Here is a 22,376-nt window from a genome sequence, read left to right as displayed (position 1 = left end):
TAACTTAGGTAATACCCTGGGAGGGTAAAATCGACAGGTTTTTTTAAGAGGCAATGGTACAGCTGACTGTTAAACCAGAAATGGATCACAGGAAGCTATTTTGTGTTGCAGCCACCTTCCCATCTGGCTAAATGGGAAAAGAAGGAAATGCCCCTCAGCTGACTGATAAAGACAGAAAAAGCTCAGCCCAGGGACAAGCTGATCTCTCCAGTACTGTTGCTATGGCTGTGTGCTACAAGTGATGTCTCAGGGCAGTGTGATAAGACAGAGTGGAGGGCTGATCTGGTGACAGCTCTGCTATGACAGGAACAGTAGCAGAAATACTGCAAAAAAACCCAAAACTGTGGACAAGGGAGATGAAGCTGAGACAGGACATCAGTGCAATCCAAATGCTTTTGCAGATGAAGATGTGGTGGCTACAGTGAAAGCTGCAGCTGCAGGAGGAGAAGAACCAGCTTTCTGACACTTAACACAGGCAGCTTGCAGATGAGCAGAATTGCAAGAAATGTGTGACTCAGTCATGTGTTTCTGCTCCTATCAAACCCAGCCACTGCCTAGCCTGTGACAACCAAAGGAGCAATACTTACTCATCTGGACAGGCTCAGAGGAAAGGACCCCTGGAACCCTGAGCCCTGTCACAGATGGAGATTTCCTCAGGAATACATAAAATTTTATCTTATTTAAATAAGTTCAGTGCCTTTTACCTTTATGTTATTTACCATGACCAATTTATTTTTGTGTCCTTTGGACAAATTCTGATTGCAAGGTTTCACAAGGTTATGGTTGGTCTTACAAGAGTCAGTTTTACCTTTGAAGTGGGAGGAATGCTGAAAACACTTCTGGTTTTTTGTTTTGTTTTGTTTTGGGTTTTTTTATGTTTGTTTGGTGGTTGTTCTTAATAAAGGAGCTTTTTTTCTTTTGCAAAAATGCCAGTCACACTGATGGCAAGTGAGGGTCAAGGGAAAATATTCACTATGAGAGGTCATTAATATGATGGAGTGATTAGGTTTGCACACTTAGTAAAATGGGGTAGGATTTTTTGAAGGACGAAGGGGAAAAAACAGATGCAGGGATCTGCAACTTCATCCAGATTAAAAAAAAAAAAAATAATGAGGCTGATTTGGTTTTGCATTTCTGGGAAGCACCCACCAGAAAAGATGGTGGTAAAATGCAAATGATGAAAATATGCTGGATATGTTTTAGCTTAGCACACTTTACTTGTTGTAAGTGAACAGAGAAAACAGAAAGGTTTGTAATATATGAGAGGCTGGACTGGATGATAGAAGGGCTTCTTTCTGCCTTAGACTTTGAGATCTGAAAGCTACAATTAGTGCCATGCAGGTGGTGACAAGAATGCTTTTGGGACCTGTTTTTTCATAAAGGAAATTTACCTTGTTCTCACTGTCAGCCAGCAACCACAGCTCACACCACTTACCTTCTTCTCTGTACTCCACAGTGTAGCCTGAAATAGTGCAATTGCCTGTACTGCTTGGAGGCAGCCAGCGTAGGATCACAGAGGTGCAGCTTCTCTCCTGAGCAATGGGGCGGTTTGGGGCAGCTGGCACACCTTGGGAAGAGGAAAAAATAGCAAATCCAGCATCACATCAATAAGTGCCAGTGCTTTGTTCTGAAAATCAGGTATATCAGGTACATCAGGTCACTACAGGACAGCTGCACCTTGTAGAGGTGCTTAACTAAAGCATTAGGAGGAGTCAGTTACCACTGAATGCCCAAAAGAGACACAAGCAAGGCATTCAGAATTCTTCTGTGTTTAGGGTGCTTTGTGTGCTTGGGAGCAGATTGACAAGTGACCAGTAATCCTTCTGTGCTTTGCTTAGGGTTCCCTTCAGCACAGGAGTAGTTAGTGCAGCTACTGACTTCCTTGGATAAATTGGGGAAATTGGATTTCTAGGGTGGTTTGTGAGACCAAACAAACCTACTTTTAAATGCTCGTGATATTGCTGCACCTGTAACACTCCAGTTGGGCATTCATCTCTGGACCATCCCCTCTGGCACCTCATCTCTAGTGCTAACAAATCCCTTCTCAGAGCTGGAGGCAATGAGCATCAACTCATTATTCCATATTCATTCCAATTAGATGGGTCACTAATAACAGTGCTGAGAATTGAGGCTTAGAGGCACGTCTCCAAGTTAAATCCCCAAAGAACAGTTTCACCCAGGCTAAATCTTACTCTCGCCTCCTTTGTCCCCTAAACAGAAGGGGAGACAGAAAATCAATGTCACTGGGTCCCAGTTCCTCCCACTCCAGGCAGATTCTGAACCCAGAGATTCCTGCAGTCAGCTGAGGCATCATTCCCCCAGGGACTCAGCTGCCTGAGAGAGCTGAGCTTCCCCTGACTGACCTTACCGAGCTCCTGGGAAGCAGCACTAGGAGCAGGATGCAGGAGCTGAACCAGTGCCAGTGCATTTTCATTTCCCAAATGTATTGTTTATGGTCAGACAACTTAATCAAGCACAAGGAGTAGGGAAAGCCTTCAGCCATCACTGGGAATTGTGGCTGAGGAATGGTTGTACAACTTTAACATCTCAATTCACCTGGCACAGCTCCACATCTGGCTGCCTCTGCATGGGCTGTTCCTGTGTGCTCCCAGCCCCCAAGAGACCACACAGAGGAAAAATCTCATGTGTTAAGGTCAGGTGTGCTACCTTGGACTTTGATAGTTGCAGAGGTTGATGCGGTTCCGTGTTCATTGGTTGCCACACAGGTGTAGATGCCACTGTCCTGAGGCATCAGGTTGCAGATCTTCAAGGTGAGCTCTCCTGAGTCACTGTGGATGCAGGAAGCCCAGGTTATAAAACACTGCTTCACTCGCTAATGGTTTTTATATAGTTCCTGTCCTGCCTCATTGCAAACACACGCACACACAAGTCCTGTTAACTCATTTGAAGGAACACCCCTCCAGCAATCTGGTGCCCAGGTACAACTCCTTCATATGTCAGGGCTTGGCTGTTAATGAAACCTTTGAGCAAACCTTGGGTCCAAATTGCCTGCCAGGTAAATCCTTATGTCTGTTGTGGTCTAGGAAGAGATGTGAAGGATAACTCAAGCAGCAAGCAGTCCAGGAGTTGAACATTGCCTGTGCCTGTCCAGAGCTGGATGCCTACACTTGATATATCTGGAAAGATGCACCCATGAAGATCTTTCCTGTCATGGGAGATGGTAAGCTGCTGTGCCTCTGCAGTGAAGTCCAACACACTCCAGACAAACTGGGCTTCCAGAGATGCAGGAAGCAGTCACACAGCACAGGGTGACATTTCCAGGGAGCTTCACACTCCTGGAGCATGTGCCATTGATCAGACACTGCTGCCAGGGCTCCAGTTAGAAGACTGGACATCTCATAACAGCCAGGGATGAAGAGCACAGCACTGAGTCTGTGAGACACACTCAGTCTTTGGGCCAATCTGGGAAAATAAACAGCTCTGTGCAGTCTCATGAATTTATAGCAGGTCTGTTCATAGTCACTGCTCTTTGCACACTTCAGTCTCCAATATGCAATTTGAGGGAGCTGGCCTGAATGAAAGGATTTTTCTTGTGTAACTGTCTTAGCTGTACTGGAGACCCAGCTTAAAGCCAACAATAAGTTCCCTTGATGGCGAAAGTAGGCTAGTTCTTGAATGCTTAATCTGTCGGGTACTGCAGAAGGACATGGTTGCTGGGATAACTGTCTGGACTCTGCAGCTTTTGCTGGTCTGACTGTGCTGGTTTAAAACAGGACAGAAATATCCCCTCTCCCTGAAATCCACACACTTGGGCCAGCAAGATTTGTAAGAGCCACTGATCTGCTGGGCCTCTGCTTGGCAGGCAGTGTCTTCACTGGAAAGATTATTTGATTAACAAGACAATACAAGTGCTGATAGTGCACAGGGAGCCAACAGGAAGAGGACTGTGATGAAAACCAGAACCCTGTATGGAAATATCTCCCCATCCCAAGGCCAGACAGAGGCTGAAGATAAGGCACTAGGAGATCTACTGAGCAATAGCTGAAGACAATTTTGGATGCTCTGGGGCAGATGCACAAGCCAATGGTCTCTGAAAGAAGCTCTTGATCAGATGTAAGGGTTTTTTTAAATTGAACATGTAAAATCCCTTCTCTCTTATTGTTCTTTTTCCACTTTCAGTGACTTTGTAGTCCCTGGATTGATTTCAGTCTGACCCAGAAGTGCTGAAAAGTTCAAATGAAAGATTGCCTCCTGGAGATTTCCACTGCAGTTTGGCCCAAATTGCTTATATAAGCTGCAGATGAGCATCCAGCAGCAGGCTGTTACCTGACCTGAATTCAACTCCAGATCTTTTTGAATATTCCCAGTGCTTGTTGTAAAGATAGTTTTCCTCTCTGCTAGCCAAGCCAAGAACATTATGACAAGCATCTTTCTGTCCAAGCACAGCCAGATGTAGCCTTCCCAGGAGCACATGTGGGCTTTTTTAGGAACAGCTGAGGAAAGGCTCAGGAAAACTGCAACCCCACCACTGCCAGTAAGATCAGAAAATGCTCAGTGGTAGAGGTATTGCAAGCTGGTGAGGGCTTGCTCTGCTTGACTCCCAAAGGAGATCAAGGCATCAAACTAAAGCAGACAATTCCCAGCAGGGGCAATACTAGCCAAACTAGCAGGTTGTGAACATTTTGGCTTCTGGCTTGCAGCTGGCTCAGGAGGTCAACGGGAGCAAGCTCACATCTGCCAGCAGCACTGTATGGATATACCTGACATCAGTTTGGGAAACAAACACAGCTACCCCATCCCCAAAGTCTGACCCTTTCCAGCCAGTGTTTGCCACACTGATGTGCTGACATGCCATGCCAGACCTAATTAACTGCATCCTAATGAGTCTTGTAGCCAGGCTGTACCATATTTGAGGGTAACACGACCATCAGGACCAGCTGTGTTGGGATCCACAGGCAGGACCTTACCAGGATGACACCGTGTAAGTGGCTGTGCTGTTGTCATTGTCAAGAATGTTTTGGTCTGGTCCTTTCCAGGTTATAGTTGGTTTGGGTCGCCCGCAGACTTTGCACTGCAGCATCACGGTGTCCCCAAGCAGGCAGGTGATGTCCACTAACGGCACAAGAAACTCTGGAGCCACTGTAAAAAAACCATGGGAACACACACACAACACCACTTTTAATCTTCAGGTGAGGATGTCTAGAGTCGTACAAGGCTAAGAGAATACATTATAGGATGAGCTGTGGGATCTGGGTCCCAAACAGCTGGGAGTCCTGGGATTATGTCATTGCAACTGCCCTCCAGTAAAAGCCAGCTGTCTGCAGCTCAGAGAAGGAGGCAGAGGGGAGAATCCATCCTCCAGCTCTGTGCTCTGGCAAGTGGATGAGGTTTTGAGAGGGCAAGTTTAGGGGGATCAACCTGGCCTGTGGCTCCAGGCTGTCTGAGCTGAGCAGGCAGCAGGAAGCCTGCTTTGTGTGGGGACTGAGCAGCAGAGAGCTGCCTTTGCTGCAAATGCCGGTACGTGCAGAGCATGCTGTGGCACCAGAGTAAATCACAACTGCAGCACAGCTGTCCTTAACTCACCTTCTTGGATGAAATTGGGGTTGATTATCTGAAAAATACAAAGAGATACAAGCATTTATTTCCTAGACAGTGACAAAGAGACATCTGCTTTCACAAGGCACCCTGGTGACTCTGAGCAGAACTGCAGAAGTGCTGCAGTGGTAACAAGCACCTTCTAACAACCAGCAGCTGCAGCAAACTCTAATGACAACACACATGGGAAAGTAGATGAAAGCGCTGGCTTCTTGAACCCTGATAAAGCATCAAAGGTAACAGGACAGCACCAAGGCTGAGGAGGGTGGACGTGCTTCCTCTTTGCTTGTGTGATCATGATGAAGCCATTAACTCTTCCCAGAGGTGGTTTGGGCATTGCCTGTGCCTGGCTCCAGACCAGTGTCACACAGCACCTGCAGCCACCACACACCTGGGACATGTCACCAGCAGTCTGGCCACTAACCAGGTCTGAGGAAACGTCTTTTAACTTGTGCTCAGCTTCAGGAGAAAAAAAGTAAAGCACTAGACCATAAATACTTCATTTTGCCCACTGCTGAGGATCAGTCCTGCAACAATTCTTGGTCCATTAACCTGAGTGAAAATTCACTCATTTCACTGGACTGCTGGAAACTCTCCAGCTTGAAACTAGTTTTGGGTAACTAGGAGTTATTTATCTGACCAAGTTAGCAAAGACTTGAAAAGCTACTGTTACTCTGTGGTCTCTATGTGCCAATGTAACTCTGAAAGCAAAGGTGGAAAAAGCAAAGACAAGGCCACTGAGTTCTTACAGAATCGATCCTAATTACATTGTGGTGTACAATAGTATAGAGGTTTTAGCCTCATTGACTGTTTTAATAATCTCATAAGGCCTTGTTATTCAAATTCAATCTAATAGTTTCATTTCAAGCACCATAAACACCAGTGTGGTTTATCTTGCCCTAAATATCTTTGTTACTATTTATTTCAGAGCTGTTTTGGAAGAGGCCAATAAAGCAATGACCTAATTCATGGCTTGCCAAAGCTGATAGAAGGTTTTTGCAGAGGTTCAGAAACCAGGCCACAAAACAAAAGCAATAACTCTTCAAAATAAAGTAGCTACATCTTCAAGATTTATATTTACATTTTGGCTTTATAAATAGTTTTCCAGGGTTGATAGCTCAAGGTGCCATTCAAGGAGGCATTCGGGCACATTCTAGTTCATTTTGGTTTCACAGCCTGCCTTTATACCCGAGGCAAAGCTCTGGTATCAGCACTGACCTCAGGGTCTGCTTTCCCCAACACCTCCACAAAGCCCAAATGAACCAGGCACAACGTGGAAAGCACAAAGTCCCTCTGGGCAGTGCAGCTGGGCAGTGCCACCAGCACACAGACCTGCCAGCCCAGGGGCTATGGGGACAGCCACTGCTGCTCCACAGGGTCCAGGACACACAGACAGCCCCTGGACCCTGCAGACAGGAAGAAATTGTGGCACAGTGGAGTACTGGATGGAAAACACCCTCTGACCTGCCTGTGCATGTGAAAACAAGAGAGATGGATCTTTGTGATTAAGTTGTATCTCTCACGCAACACAGCAAAAGAAGAGAAAGCTGTTTTGTGGATAACCATTGCTTGCCACTTTCACTCACAGACACCATCTACTTTTCAGCTGAGTAACCCCAGGCATCAGCTCATTTGCACATACATCTTCATTTTTGTGGTGTTTGGCTTAACTGAAATATCCATTCTACAAAGCTCTCCCCTTCCTTCCCTGCAGCGTGCACTAAATTCCCTTATTATTCACTGATCTCCATCCCTGAAGGATTAGAGATCAGGAGAAAGAAACACTCATCAACACTTTATATTAATTTTATTACTCTAAAGGATTCATTAGAAGGTGCAACTACAGTGATGAATCTGATAGATATCCCTATAAATAAATGATTCTACATTTCTAGTGACTTCCAAGGTACAATAATTTATAATAATTGCCTCACCAATTTTTTTTTTATTGCCTCACCATGGGAATAGCAGAAAGAAAATGATCGCTGCTACATACTATTGGAAGAGTCTGTGGGTAAAATTTACATTTTCTTTCCCAAAACTTCATCTATTAATTAATCAAATGGTATCTAACAACACACCCACAGTCACATCACAGTTTTAGCCTGCTGTAAGCTTAGACAAAAATAAAAGTCTGTCTGCACGAGAACTTTTAAGTAAGCTTTAATACAGCACCTTATTAGGGAGTGGGATTTCTTCTGCTTTGAAGGAGGGCATCAAATGAAGGGGTGAGAAGGGCAGAAATGGGAAAGCAAAAGTTTGCAGCCAGATCTGCATCCAGGGGCCAGCTCGGTGGTTCACACATCTGCTCCCAAGCCCTTGGGGTTCTGCTGCCTCTCCCTGCAGGCTGGCCAGGTTCCTGGGCTGTGGCTGGATGGCAGGAGATGGCAGCCTCCATAGAGTCTTTCTAGATTAAGTGCAAGACCTTTGGAGACAATTTCTTCATTTGCCAAATAGGTCTGTTGTCCCTGGGACTGGAGAAGGGGAGTTCCAGAGCGTGTCCTCGCTGCCCTCAGGGGATGGGAGCTCATGTACTCTCCACACAGCCTCCTGCTGGTGCCAGGGCTGGATCCCCTCATGGATACACTTGTCCACTCAGTCTGCAGCAGTCTGAATGAGGATCTCACAGCCTGAGCACCCGTGGCCACGGTGGCCATGAGCAGGGGAAGGTGGCCCAGGGTCTCATGCTGACGAGGGCTACCTGAGGGAATCCCAGCAAACACCTCGTGCACCAGTGTGACTGCCAGTCTGGCTGTGAGAGGACAAACCCTGGGGATGGAACCACCCAACACAAGAACTTCTCATTCCAGAGTCAGACACAAACCCTAAGGGGATGAGACTCAGCTCACAGTGCATGCAAGGAACATAAGTGTGCTCCTTTCCTTGAAACATATTTTAATTGAGATGAGGTAGATTTTGTTTTTATTGGATGAAATACCTGTTGCATGGCCCAGAGCAGGTGAAAATTACTCCCCTTTGTGGCCAGGAGAGTTTGTTTCCCATACAGTGACAGCTGGAAATGGAAATCCTATGCAAGGTAACAAAAGGCAGAACCTGAAATGGCCTCTGCTCAAGTAACGTGGGGTCTAACACTGACTAGGCAAAGCCAGGCAGCTGGAGAGAGGGTGGTGAGATAAAGGAATGGGAGGACAGGTCAGGGCTATTCAATAAAAAGCCAGAAATAGACCTTTCTTCTCCCAGCCTGTGCTGTTTCACAGCTCAGACCAAGAAAAGCACATAAGACATATACTTGAATGTCTTTGGGGACCTGCAGGGATCTAAGTGACAGTCAATAAAGTGTAACTTAACAGTCAAGCTTTAGAAAAGCAGCGTGGATGCTTCTCCAGAAACTCAGTATTTTGCAGTATTTTTCCTGGTCTGTTAAGTTCATGTTATAAAGATAGAAAAGGCATCTGCATCAGTAGTTGCAAAACCCATTTGCAAAGTGACTCTATCTGCCCTAATTCTTAGCATAATCTTATCTTTCACTTGTGCACACATGCTTTATCTGGTGGGGAGGGAGAAGCCATCCTGCCATGCCAATGGCCAGTCCCAAAACGCTCTGCAAGCACAGCTCAGCTGCCTGAGAGGGTTCTCACCTTGGCCAGGGCTTGTCTCTCCATCACAGGGGTGTCCTTGCCATGCCTACCCCACTTCTTGGAGCGATTACACCCAGCCCAAACACACCAGTGCACAGAAGGGCCCAGCAGATGTCCAGATTTTTCCAGTGCCACGTTTCAATCCCATTTTAAGGGAACATATCAAAACCAAGAGTGAGAATATGACTTTTCCCCCAAAGCACAAGAAAAGTCTGCAAACCAAGCCCTCTGTAACAAGGTTGGTGCTTCACCTAAACAGCAGAGGGCACGTTTACTCCAAGACAAGGGGCTGAGCATTTTGTAAACATTTCATGGCCCCCCTTGGTCACTGAGTTAAAATACAATACTGACACAACTGCTCATACTGTTAGCAGAGGCAGCAGGATATTCCTTGCTACCTCACTCAAAACCAAAAATTGTGATTCTCTGAAAAAAATGAAATTAATTAGAGAGAAATTAGTTGAAGTCTAATTTTTAGGAAAATATGTGCCACCAATCTCTGACTAGGTGAACTTTGCTTTGCGACCTTCAGGGTGACAGGCTCACAGTGTCACCAGCCTCCTCTCTCCCAAAAAAGAAACAAAATACCTAGAGAAAATTCTTGGTAAAATGAGCAGATAAGATATCCACAGATGGATAGAGACTACCAAAGGGAAAACAATTCAAAATGGCATCTGATGAAGCATCCCATGACATCAGCCTTTGGTCAGGGGTGGGGATGCCTTCTGGCACCACCTGCATGGGCTCAGCTGCCTATGGGACTGATGGGGAAGGCATAAAGGATTCTGTACAGCCCCTGTGCAGAGCAGAAGCCCTCTTGCCTCATGTTCTTGCCTGGCCCTAAAGGCGGGTGGCTTCCATGGCTGAACCTGTGGGATGTCCCTGGCACTGCGCTGAAGCACCCTACACCTCCCTGCAGATGAAACAGGTCACTTCTTGCTTTTCCAAAAGCTAATCCACCATGTCTGTGCTGCTGGCTCGGGCTGTGTCACACCTGATGAGCCACCTTCCTGGTCTGTCCCAGCAATCCTCGGCCACTCAGGGCAGCAGGACAGAGCTGTTGCCCATGGAGGAAACCCAGAGAAATTCCCAGGATTGTATTCATCCACACTGTGGTAACAGTCCAGGAGAGGCTTTCTTATAGTATTGTAAGAAAATTTTGCCAAGAGAGTTTTAGATCTACTCTGGATGTGGACAACCACAGGCAGGGGGTGAAGGCATTTGCATAAAACACTTGGGAATTTTTGGCTTGAGCTGAGTGGTGACTTGGAGCCAGTGCTGTATCCACCAAAAGATTACTTACTCAACCACGTGGACTGTGGGGTGCTAACACAATATCCTTCCACAGTGGATGTTTCCTAGTGCTTATCTTGGTCTAAGTGTCTCTGAGTAGTTCTTGACATGCTAAAATGTCACAACTGAAAAAACCAGATTAGGAAGCCCAACGTACGTACCTTGGCAACAGCTCACTAATCTAATGATGGCACTTCCAGTGACTTGGCCTGGCTTCATCTCTGCTTTGCACAGCAGAGACACTGGAACAGACACCAGAGGCTCAGTGACAGATGTGTGTCGCCAACAGCACTTGTAACTCTGCAGCTGGAATTGCGCAAAATGTCTGAAGCCATGACAGAACCCCACACCTGAGGTCCATCCCAAAGCTGGGAGGAGCTGCTGCTGGATTTAGTGAGGTTCAGCTCAGTCAGATCTTCTGACTGCTGGAAGAACAATCCCTCAGATAAGAGCGGTATCCTGATGGGATCTGCACAGCTGCCTTGTGACCCCCTCAGCAATACTGCAACCCCGTGAGATGTTACAACACAGAATTGGAGGACAATTAGTTGTGTCACTGTCCAGGACCCCAGACTTGGGTGTGGATATTGACTGATTCACAAAGGCATACAGCCTCCCAGACGTGGTGTTGCCTGTCCCTGTGCAGTTAACTACAGACATGTGGAAAGAGAGTCTCTGATCATCCCTAAGTGTAGGGTTGCTCCTTCACTCACGTGGCTACACATGGCCCTTAAGTGCCTGCTCTCACACTCACACACCTAATGGGCGAGTTCTTGCCTTCTGAAACTACAGCACAAAGCAGAAAACTAGGGAGGAAAAAACCTTAATTTCCATCTTTATGCACTTTCATTACATATTAATAAAAAAAGAGGGAAAAAACGCCAGTCACCCAGAGGTGCTATTTCTTGTCAAAGCTACAATGAATAGGAAATTCTCCACGGCCTGTGTGAACAAAACACCCAGTAGTGGAATTTTAGCTCCTTTAAACAGTCACCCAGAATTTGTTTACTGCTTTCACAATATATATTTTCCACATTTCTTTCTGTCTTTGTGTCCCCTTGAAACAAAGGCAAAGCACTTCCAGAAACCTGGAATCTACTGAATGGAATCCACTGTGGTATTTCATAAACAGCAAACAAATTGAGATCTGAAAGGCCACAGTAGCTGTCAGTCTTCACGGGTACTATGACCAGCTTACTGACTTCTTGTGCGGGAAGTAGGGTGGAGATAAACTGCACCCACATTTCCAGGTAATCAACAAGTCTGCCTTGCATTTAGAGTCTGCTCTCCCTGTTCCAGCACTGGGTGCACGTTCTCATGCATGATGGGAAGCAGAGGGATGTCAGGGGGGACAGACCTGTAAGAGAAGCCGGCTGAGTGGCCCTGTTATTACCTGGCTCTAGTGGTGACTCCACCCTAATGACACAGGAAAGGCACCTCTGAGTGTTGCCAGGACACAGCTCTTCTGCCAGCACTCCCAGCATCTATAAAACCCCTCGTAAGCCTGGCCACGTGTGAGGACAAGGTGTTCCCTCTCCTTGGGCAGTCACGTTGTCTCCAGCTGCTCTGGGAACTTATCAGTGGACATTCCACACAGAGCAGGGAAAGCAAAACCAGGTGAGATGTGGATGTCCACTGCACACACAGGTTGGGCTGGAGGGGTAGCACAGCTCTTAAAGTTACCTAAGCCAAGCACATGAAGCCTAGCAGATTGATGAAGCCCTGAATCAGGCTCCAGTGTTGGAATTAGCTTATTTTGCATCTGGTTTACTGAGAAAAGGCTTTGGCCTCCCAGGCTATAATATAGCCCATTTCTTGTAACACGTTTGGAAAGGAGAATCAAAACTCTCAAATGAAGGGAAAGGGAGAGCAGTCGTGGCTTCCAATAGGTGAATACCTCAGACCTCTACAGACCAGGCTTCTCCATGGCCTCTTCTAGGGCTTCATCAGCATTTCATGGGCCTGCCCTTGCTCTGCTCCCTCCACATGACTTTATTTAGTTTATACTGGGTATCAGCAATCCCTTCCCCCCAGTGTTTCTTAGCCAGACCAACAAATGACCACAGTCAATCCTGGCTTCAGATGTACTAAAACCAGCACAAAGCAAGGGCCGTGCTGCTCCTTGTGGGGCAGTGCGACCTTAGTAAGTCACCCCCACCATTGTTCTCTTATTTTCTCTTCCTCTGCCATTTTAAATATTTGCTCAGCCCCAGAGAGTTTTGCAGAAGCAAACTTGAGCTTTCCAAGCCATGAGGAATACTGTGGCTTCTGGGGACTGCAGTGCAGTGGCACTGTCACCTCCAGTACGTGACCTGGGAGATGCAGGATGGGGCTTTCTAACGAGTCACACAGAAGGCACACAGTTACTCCCCCAACAGCAGATTGATACCATAGCTGAGACTTCACATTGGTGTCTTTTGATTTAAATAGAATGGCTTTTTTTTTTTCTCCTGAGCCTGAGAACAGTAGACTGTACCATGGTAAAAACCCAGATCAAGCCATCAGAAAGATTAGAAATGCTGACAATGCAAGGATTCGGATACCTCCCACTGGAAATTCTAAACCATCTGTTTTTCCTCCTGTTGAACAAAGTCAAAACACAGAAATCCTCTGCAAAAGAACAGCAATTTTCAACCAGCTCTGCACAATCACCCTTGTCTCAGCCACCTGTTGCTCCACAGGGGAATCTTCAGTGAGTGAAGGCTTCCACAGACTCCTGTGTAATAATGGGCACTGCCTTATAACAAACACATACACTTCCAGGTATTACCTGTGACTGCAAAATGCTCCTTGGAAATGTAAACACATTCCTGAGAATAATGTAGCCTTAGAGGAGAGGACCATTCAATCTCCAGGATATCAGCTGGGTCAAAAGCTTTCCTTTAATACACATCCCAACACAATTAAAATAAAAGTGAACTTTCAGGTTAACAGCTTAGGTGCTGCACCTTAATACTCTTCTCTTTTTATTTTCCCTTCAGGAGGAAGATCAGCTTTCTTTTGCAGGATGTTTATAGTGCAGCCTGGCTGACAGCATCCGGGAGATCTGCTAGGACACAGATATCTCTGTTCTCCAGTGACCTGTTCTGTCATCACCACAAAATCACCATCTCTCTGAACCATGTCCTTGCCTGTTTCAGCAGAAATCTCTTTCAACCTTGGAACAATATATAGAAATGCTTTGTGTGGTCACTATAAACAGGAGGGGAAAAAAAGAAGTATCCTGCTAGATCTTAATTGAGGAGAACCAGACACAAAACTCTTCATGATTTAAAGCTCTTTCAGGCTCTCTCAACAAGGCACTCCACTAGAACTGGTGGTTTCACAATGGAAAAACAGTGGCATAAGGTAGCATAATTTGGGTCCACCTATCTGCATCAGCCTTGCCTGAGATACAAGTACATTCACACAACTGGTTTTACCATTCTCCTTCAGTATCTTGACAGAAATGCAATTCCCACTCTGCTAAGAGAAAAGGGAAACGTTGTCTTTTCTGATTTTCTAGATAAAGTGCTGGTTGTGGTACAACATTTGGCCTGACTGGCAGCTCAAATGTGTATTGCCAGGGCAAGGGGTGCTTTTAATATAAAAAGGTGCCACATTTATCAGCAACTGACACACCTGCATTATTGCTGGAATGAGATCCCAGGTGGGAAGCAGAGACTGAGGGTGGCTACGTGAGCCTCCAGCTCAGTAGGAGCTTGTTACTGAGCTCCCTCCACTGCTCCCACTACAGAAGAAGCCCGAACTCCGGTTAAAGGCATGGCAAAACCAGACTTGTCACTTTTTGTGACTCATAACAAATTGGCACGCACATCTGCGAGCAATACAGACCCACCAACTCCCCTTGCAGCAAAGGCATTTCAAAACAGACACATGTTCTTGGGAAAAAGTAATCACAAGGATGATTGTCTCTACCTCCATACTAGTATTGGGGTCAAGGTCATCACACTCTGATTCCTCTGAGCTGTTTGTCTCCTTGTTTGGCAGCATGAAGAGGAAGAAAGAGAACAAGAGATTAGAAAAGAGATTGGTTAGTCAGGGCAGAGCAGCACAGTTGTGAGCAGCATGGAAATGGGCAACAGTAGGGAAAATGCTCCTAAAACACAAACAAAAACCAAACTGACAACAAACAGGGGAAGCAAAGGCAAAGACATGCTTTTGCCAGAGAAGCAGCAGTGATTCTGCAGTTTGTTCAGGTAGTGAAGACAAGGAGGAAGCAAGAGGAGGAAGAACTGTGCCACCATGCTGGAGCAGCTGCTTCCCTCGTGCCCAGTCCTTCCTCGTCCAGAGGGTGCGAGGGCGCCCGGGATGCAGTCAGGGCTCCTCCCTTTGCACATGCCAGGGCTACTGCACCAGGCTTGTAAGACAGAAAGCCTCTGCAAAGGAAAACACTTCATCTTGGACTCTCCTCGAGAGGGGTGGATCCAAAGGACATGCTCAAGTGCTTTCCTGAACCAAGGCTGGACTTTGGTTGTGCCAAAATCACCACAAGTGTTTGCTTGCCTCTGTTGGGAGGGAAAGCCCCAGATTAGTCCTGAGCAGGCCTCATGGTCGGTTTATAGGGGTGGATCCTCTGAGTTGGAGCACAGTAGTCAGGCACCCAGAGCAGAAGATGGAGCTTTAACCCCACAGTTCTCAACTTTTTCCATACTGGGAGATCTCAGAGAAAGAGAGAGAGACGCAGACACACAGACACACACACACACACAGACACACACGAGACCTTCTCCTGGCAAGACAGAGTCAGCATCTCTGCCCTGTCTGGTAACATGGAAAGAAAAAGGTCATTGAGACCATCTCCCTAGAGCAAAAACCTTAAGAATCCCCAGGTTGGGAAGCCCTTATCTTAATGTCTGGTGAAATACTGACCTAAAGAAAACTCATCATCAAGGCCATTGGTTCACCCAGTGGCTTTCTCACTGCTACAGCTGCTCTGATGAAGCTGCAGACCAGGCTAGATCAGAGATCAGTAAATCACTAGTGTCCCAATTTTAAGTTATTTAATCATGTATATAGTTGGGTTTCTTAATGAGGATTACTTACTTGCATGTGGGATGCCAGGAAAAAGAAAACAAAAAAACAAAGACTGCATTTTATCTTGCATGCAAAAACCCTGCTAAAATGGATACTACGAAAAAGGAACAAGAACAAAAAGATAACTGAAGTTGAAAAAAAAACCAAAAAACCAAAAACCCAAACTCAAAATTGCCACCCCCTCCCTCTCTCAGGAGAGGATGCTACAGGGGGTGGAAAGGATGGGAAGCAGGAGAGCAGCACAGAGCTTTCAGATGGCCTTACTCACTTTAACAGAGACTTTGTTCCCCAGAATATCCTTGGATTTACGTGGCCCATTGGCTTCATTTTTGCCACTGCTCTCCTTTTCCGCCCGCTTTCTCATGCGCAGGGTATGCCATGAACATGACTTCCTGTTGTACCAAAAAACGCAGCAATCAAATGGCAAATCATAGCAGGAAGAAAGGTTTTGGAAAGGGGAACCAGCATCCACATTTGCAATTACTGCAATTCCCTAGAAGGTGAGAAGCCACCGGCAGGCAATAGGCCGGTCTCAATCTCAGCAATGAGAGCTGAAGTTAAAAACCAAACCAAAGAGTTCTGCAAAGCAGATGTTGTGCCACACTTGCTGTTTAAATGCATGGAGCAGGAAAAAAATGTCCATGATGGAAGCACAGGCAACTTGAACTTGGTCATCTGGTTTCAGGGACTTTGCCTTGCATTGTCACAAATAGGGATTTATTTTAATTTTTCTACACTTAAAAGACCAACTTAGTCCTCAGTCTTGTCGGTTAAAAGCAGTGTAACAAATACAAATATGTAAGAATGGTCCTAATAGATTATTCAGTATAGTAAATAAAAAAAATAAATTAAGAAATTCAAGTTGTTGCTCACTACATGTTGCTCAGAACACAAACAGCTCAATAAATAGGAGCTGCATTAATAATTTTCTAAGAGATAAGTCATTTCCTAGAATGACAAGCTCTGCTGTGCCTCTCAAGACCAAGAATTTCCCATTTGATTTTGCCAATTCAGTTAAAGAGGACATCAGTCAGCCCATAGTTTTTGGCTGGCGTCATATAAGGCACCATTTCCAGTAAATTTTTTACCCCTTACTACTGCTCCTATAATCTTATTCTTGGAAAAAAAAAAAAAAAAAAAAAAAAAAAAAAAAAAGACCAATATCACCCTTTATAAGAGCAATGCCGTGTTGACAAGAGAATTGCATATCAAAGCAGACATAAGAAAAAACCAAAATAGTTCTTGATATGGATTTCATTTGGTTAAAATAGTGGACAGGTTGAGGGGGAATTTGGGGAGGGGTATGTTGTCCAAAGCATAAAGCTCTCAAAACAGCAGTGTGATGAGCTGGGATCCAGGTTCAAAGCATCTGCCCACCTTTAAGTCATGCAAATTTGATTTGCATGTCTAAGCCCAATGTTTGGCACATGTCACGTCTACAGTACCTTGACACATTTTACAAAGGAAGTTGTATGAAATCCAGGGATCACCTGTGATGCCAATAAAACGCAGTATGTTAGCGAGGTAGGACCCAAAGGACGCCCCACACAGCCGACGCTCCCCCATGAACACTGCCTCTGACTCCTAAGCGCCTCCTGCTTTACCTCAGCACCTGATGGGAGCTGTACAATAGCTCAGTTACAGAACAAGCAAACCACAGCCACAAGATGAACTGGGTCACGACAACTGTTTTTGCAACCAGGAGTAGAGTCTGCACTAACTCAGCCCTGTACAGGCAGTCGTGTCTGAGCACAGGGAGCACCAGAGCACCCTGCACGCCTCAGACAGGCACCAAGTGCTGACTGGACAAGGTCCAAATGAGAGCTGCAGAGCTGCAGGGGAAGTTATCCAACCCTTCAGGACTGCTACGATGTCCTTTAGGCTGTGTAAGTGTCAAGAACATGGCAGATGGGGCTCCCTGATCTCTATAATGAATATAAGTGAGTAATTCATGGTGCCAACACAGCTGGATTGACCGTGTATTTTGTGTACAGTATTTGTCACAGAAGAAACAGTTTCATTGCTTAAACTAAGTAGTCACTGTGATCTGGCAGACCAGATAAGGTTGAAGATAGCAGAGCTCCAGGTTGTTTTTCTACTCATAGGACTCCTATTATTCAAGCGTCTTTTTGTTTTCAGTGTTGCTTTAGCTGTTTGAGTCTGAAAACATAATTTAGGACTTTAAATCTCACAGCAGTGAGATAGAGAGAAGTCTTTCCACGTCTTTCAATTTTGTTACACCTTCCTGGCCGCAATTCATCTGTGCTTACAGAATATTGATGCAGAATTTTACTGTACAGCTGCCATGAGATCAATCTTCACCAGGAGTCTGGAACTGTGGATGATTCTAAGGGCATGTGGTTGCATATTGTGGCTAGAGAGGAACCCGGGAATGCCCGTGGCAGATGTGCAAGAGATGTGCCAAGCAATTCCTTTGGCTTAACATGCAATTCCAGGTAGCATTCATTACTGACTGACAGACAAAGTCATCATTTCTCTTAACTGAAACAGCAGCAGAAATCAAGTTATTATTTTTAGTGAATCTTTCACAAAATCTTTCCTTGTGATCAGTTCTGCGCCTCGAGGTACTTGTGTAAGGTAACACAATTTGTAGCATACATCATGCATTACCATCTAGTCATTTTAGATGTTAAAAAAAATCAACAGGTATTACTGAAAAGAGGGTTGTACCTTCTGTATTTAATACCAAAAAACCACTTTCTTGCATTAGTCATTTCAGACTGACAAATTTCTAAAAATCAGAAAAGAAAAATATATATCCACACATTTGTTAAATAAGCAACAAAATATTATAAACAAAATCAAAACAAAACAAAATCAAACAAAAAAAAAAAGGTCGAACTAATTCTTTTACCTCATTAAAACATGCTCATGGTGAAAATTTATTTTACATATTTAAAATAGTACATTTAAAATTAGTTACATTACAGGTACAATGATGAACATTGCGACTATCCATTATATTGCACAACCTGACTTCATCAATGTGAGTTTGTTTCTTTTTTTTTTTAAATAGTGCAAAATATTTTATACAGGAATGTACTTGAATGGGGGTCTTGCAAACGAAAAAATATATTACAAAAATTACTGCAAACAGAAAAAAAAAACCAAATGAAACAAACAGAAAAAAAAAGATACAAGCTGTACAAGGAAATTGCCATAGACAACAAAATCTCTCCTCCTTGAGAAGCAAACCTCAGTCCAACACAGAGCCTGGATTTTTGTGTTTGTTTGGGTTTTTTTTTTTTTTAATCTAGATGCTGTTATAACCAATATATAGATTAGTAACTTAATACAACATAAATATAAGTCCAGTCCAAGCAGGTCCATGTTGGTGTAAAATGGTGTCACGTAAAGCATATCTTTAACCGTCTATGGTTTTATTTCTCTCCAAAGTATAAACAAAATCCCACAAAATGAAAATAAGCAAAACCCGAGCTATCCACCATGGCTGCCCGACGCTGCGGATTGACCACTCAGCTTGTTCCAATGGCACTGTAGATAAAAATCAGCAGGGTTTCCCTACCATTTGGGTTTGTTTATTTTTATTTATTGATTTTATTTTCCTCAAAAAATCCACACAGTGCTCCCAGTGAAGCCAATAGGGCACTTACTTGATGCTTCCATCGCTATTATCTGTAGTGGATTTAGGGAGGGGAGCCAAGATACTGCCAGGGATCCATCCTTCAGCGGCTGGAGAGTGGTCGTTTGCGGGCTGGTACACCAGGAACATGTTCTGCTGGTTGATAGCAAGGATCTGAACCACCTCTCCTTGATTCACACAGATCTCATCCTCCTTCAGTGCATAGTAATCTTTAATCACCACCATGGAAGAGGTCCCATTGCACCCTCCCAAATCAGTCTGCAAACGGACACAACACAAAGCGGTGAGCGGCCGGCGCGGAGGAACCTGCCCTTTCTGGCAGAGATCCCGCTACTCCATGTCCAGCCTAACCAGACCAGGGAAAAAGACACAAAACACTTGGAAGTTCACATTGGCAGAAAAGGATTTTAAAGATCTGAAAGGTGGCAGTAACCTAATACAAACCGGTCTCCTATTTCACATCAGACTTCAAAGCTGCTAACGACTGTGTCCCTGGGTGTTCTCATCTGTGGGGGTGTTACAGATGGATGGTCTGTGCTGAGCCAAAGAGGGAGAAAGACCAACAAAGCTGAGTGAATACTCACAGTTAAATATAGGTCAGATTGAAAGTGGCTTTGGTCAACCTCAGTCAGCAGCAGGGTCCAAACACGGTTGGTGGCCACTGACTCTTTGGTGGTTTGTGTGCAGCGCACATGTACCCAAATTACAACCTTTAGCTGGCACCCTGCAAGCTGTTATGTGGGAAAAGGTCTAAGCTCTTCCTTACCACAGACTTTTTCAGGAATGGGTGGTTAATGGATATTAGAGAAGCCTTGAATATAACTTCTGCCAGTACTGCAAATGGATAGCTAGTTCACCAGATCTGCAAGCACAGTGCCCTGAAAAACATCGAGATCAGTGCTCCAGGTTTAGGCTCTGTCTCTGCTTCCCAGATGAAATGCCATCCACGTGGATGCCAGGGCTTTTGCATGAGCTGTTTAATCCCAAATCACAAGTTACCCCATTGCTTCAGTATGTTGATTCCCGTTGACCTGGTTAGCTGCTAATTAAAGCTAATATCATGAATCACCCGTGACACAAGAAATGGGCTGTGAGATCATGTTTTATCAGATGAGCTCAGTACCTTGCTTTGTTCATACTTGTCTCCAGGCTGTGAGTGCTCATACCCTGTGCTGCCGTTGGAGGTAGATATCTTCAGGGGTGGGAGGGATGGGTTACGGCTTGTAGCCTTCAGAGGCTTCTCAGACCCTACTGGAATAGAGGAGTGGGGCCTGGGGTTGGGCTGAGGGACCCTGCCGGCCTGGGGCCGCAGCACCGCCGAGCTGTTCTCCTTGCGCTGGTACTCGATGGGCGACTGCAGCGCTGCAAGAGAGGACACGAGTCAGCCACGTGCTCCCAGCAGCCTTGCCAGGGGCTGCAGGGGTGTCCTCAGACAGGTGGGATGGTTCAAAGAGAACAGATTCATAAGCTGCAAACCAAACAGGAACAGGAGATGCCGCCCATGGAAGCACATTCATGGCTAGACAGGACACAAGCACTTCACGCTGTGCTGTGCATGAACTGAACACAGCACTCCATGCTGATGTGAAGAACAGCTTCTCTAACCTACACAGTGAGTAGGCTAAAACGTTTGCCATTTATAGCACACATAATTGCATTCGTTTTCTTTGAAATCGCACAAATTAATCACATCCTGTGGTCAAAATAAATGAAAGCCTAAGAGGTGCACAGCACATTTGCAGTGAATTTTGCTAACATCAGAAAACACAGGTCAAGACCTCCAAGTCCCATTTACATATTCCCAAGAAAGTGTGACTATGAAATACTCTTCGGATGTGATGCACTGCAACTTGGCTCTCAGTTTGCTTTCTGCATTATCTGCTTCAGTTCAAGGAAACTGCTGGAACACTTTCCAGCAAGTGAGGGAGTATAGATGGCTCCCAGACATTAATCTTAGCAGGCCAAACCTCTTCAGAAAACACCCAACAGGCAACACTAAGCAGTTTCATAAGCCATAAAAAATAAAGTCTGTGAGAGTAGATTTTATCATCATGGAGAGAGCTTGCACTGGGAAACGGAAGGGAAAAAATCCATATTGGAAAGAAATAAATAATTTGTTATGTTTGGAGGAGAAGAGATCAGGGCTGGGACTCACAGTGAGCAGATTTGCTAGGCTCAGGCTACCAGCCCCAGACCTATGGGCTTGGTTTTTTGCATGTCATGTGGCTTTACCAGATGATTTATAGTCAGTTAATACTGTGTACATGCACCAGACTAAACCTACTGGAATGCAGAGAGACTAGTCTAGCAAGAGGCAGACAGAGAACATAATGTCACAGCATCAGCCCCACCAGGGAACCACAACAGAAGGAATGTCTTTCTCAACAAAACGAAAAGGAAAGAAAAACAGAAAAGCTCAGCACTATACAGCACACTCTCTAGCATTCCCCTTCCAGAGAAAGGCAGGACAGCTCAAGAAATCACTTCATACTAAAGAACAAATGACTGGAAAAAAAAAATCAAGGAGGATGCCAGATCACCGTTTTCTTCAGAAGGACCCAGACATAGATCGGTAGCAATCTGGAAGATTACTTGTCTCTAAAACTTGACCCTTGCCACAAAAGCAGATTGTATCTATACCACAGTGACTGCCAGTTTTGCTTGCTTACCTCAGCTGCAGCTGGAAATGGTTTGGTCCCGCTGCAGACCAGCCACAGAGGGCAAGGCAGGCTGGGGAGACCTTCGACCATGACTGTGACAGGGACATTTTTCTATTGTATACAGTAAATAAGGCTGCAAGGTCACTAGCAGTAAAATCTGAATGGACACTTATCAAACTATCTTGAAACAATCTACTGTACTCAGTACTTTCAAAGGGTATTTAGTTGAGTGTCCATTTCTGACTGCTAATTCCACCATGAACCATCACAGTGATGCCTGGCTTCCAGCCTCCTGTTAAACATCTGTCAGTACTCTCAGAAGCTTCTGGCAAAAGTCAGTGTCCATCTACTTGCATGTTCTTTCTTTCTCTCTCAAATTCCCCTCACAAAATATGATTAAAAAAGGTACAGATGAATGGAATTTTCCTTATGAATCATGTCCAGCAGTGACAGATTTTCTTTACAGCTTGCTCCCTAAGGAACAGTCACAACAGCCCATCAATTGATGCACAGCCTGTTTCTCAAGCTTAGCAGCTTTTACTTTTCCATGGAAAAATATGAAAAACTTGAATATTCCACTCCTACATTAATGAAGTTTGGATGCAA

General features: G+C 45.1%; 1 protein-coding gene across 2 annotated transcripts in view; it reads right to left on the bottom strand.

Moving 5' to 3' along the window:
• KALRN (kalirin RhoGEF kinase) overlaps window positions 1–22,376 on the bottom strand; it is a 432,237-nt gene that overhangs the window by 6,359 nt on the left and 403,502 nt on the right. For both annotated transcript variants that reach the window (XM_066323074.1, XM_066323073.1), the window contains 8 exons: window positions 20,234–20,472; window positions 19,121–19,368; window positions 15,754–15,877; window positions 14,367–14,426; window positions 5,545–5,572; window positions 4,929–5,100; window positions 2,668–2,789; window positions 1,436–1,567 (listed from right to left, as the gene is read on the bottom strand). In XM_066323074.1, the coding sequence (XP_066179171.1) occupies window positions 1,436–1,567; window positions 2,668–2,789; window positions 4,929–5,100; window positions 5,545–5,572; window positions 14,367–14,426; window positions 15,754–15,877; window positions 19,121–19,368; window positions 20,234–20,472 (1,125 nt within the window). The remainder of the gene's footprint in view (window positions 1–1,435; window positions 1,568–2,667; window positions 2,790–4,928; window positions 5,101–5,544; window positions 5,573–14,366; window positions 14,427–15,753; window positions 15,878–19,120; window positions 19,369–20,233; window positions 20,473–22,376) is intronic.

The sequence above is a fragment of the Sylvia atricapilla genome, chromosome 7 (assembly GCF_009819655.1).
Source record: "Sylvia atricapilla isolate bSylAtr1 chromosome 7, bSylAtr1.pri, whole genome shotgun sequence".
Lineage (NCBI taxonomy): Eukaryota > Metazoa > Chordata > Aves > Passeriformes > Sylviidae > Sylvia > Sylvia atricapilla.
Note: the sequence above shows the minus strand (reverse complement) of the source record. Positions and strands in the feature narration are given on the sequence as shown.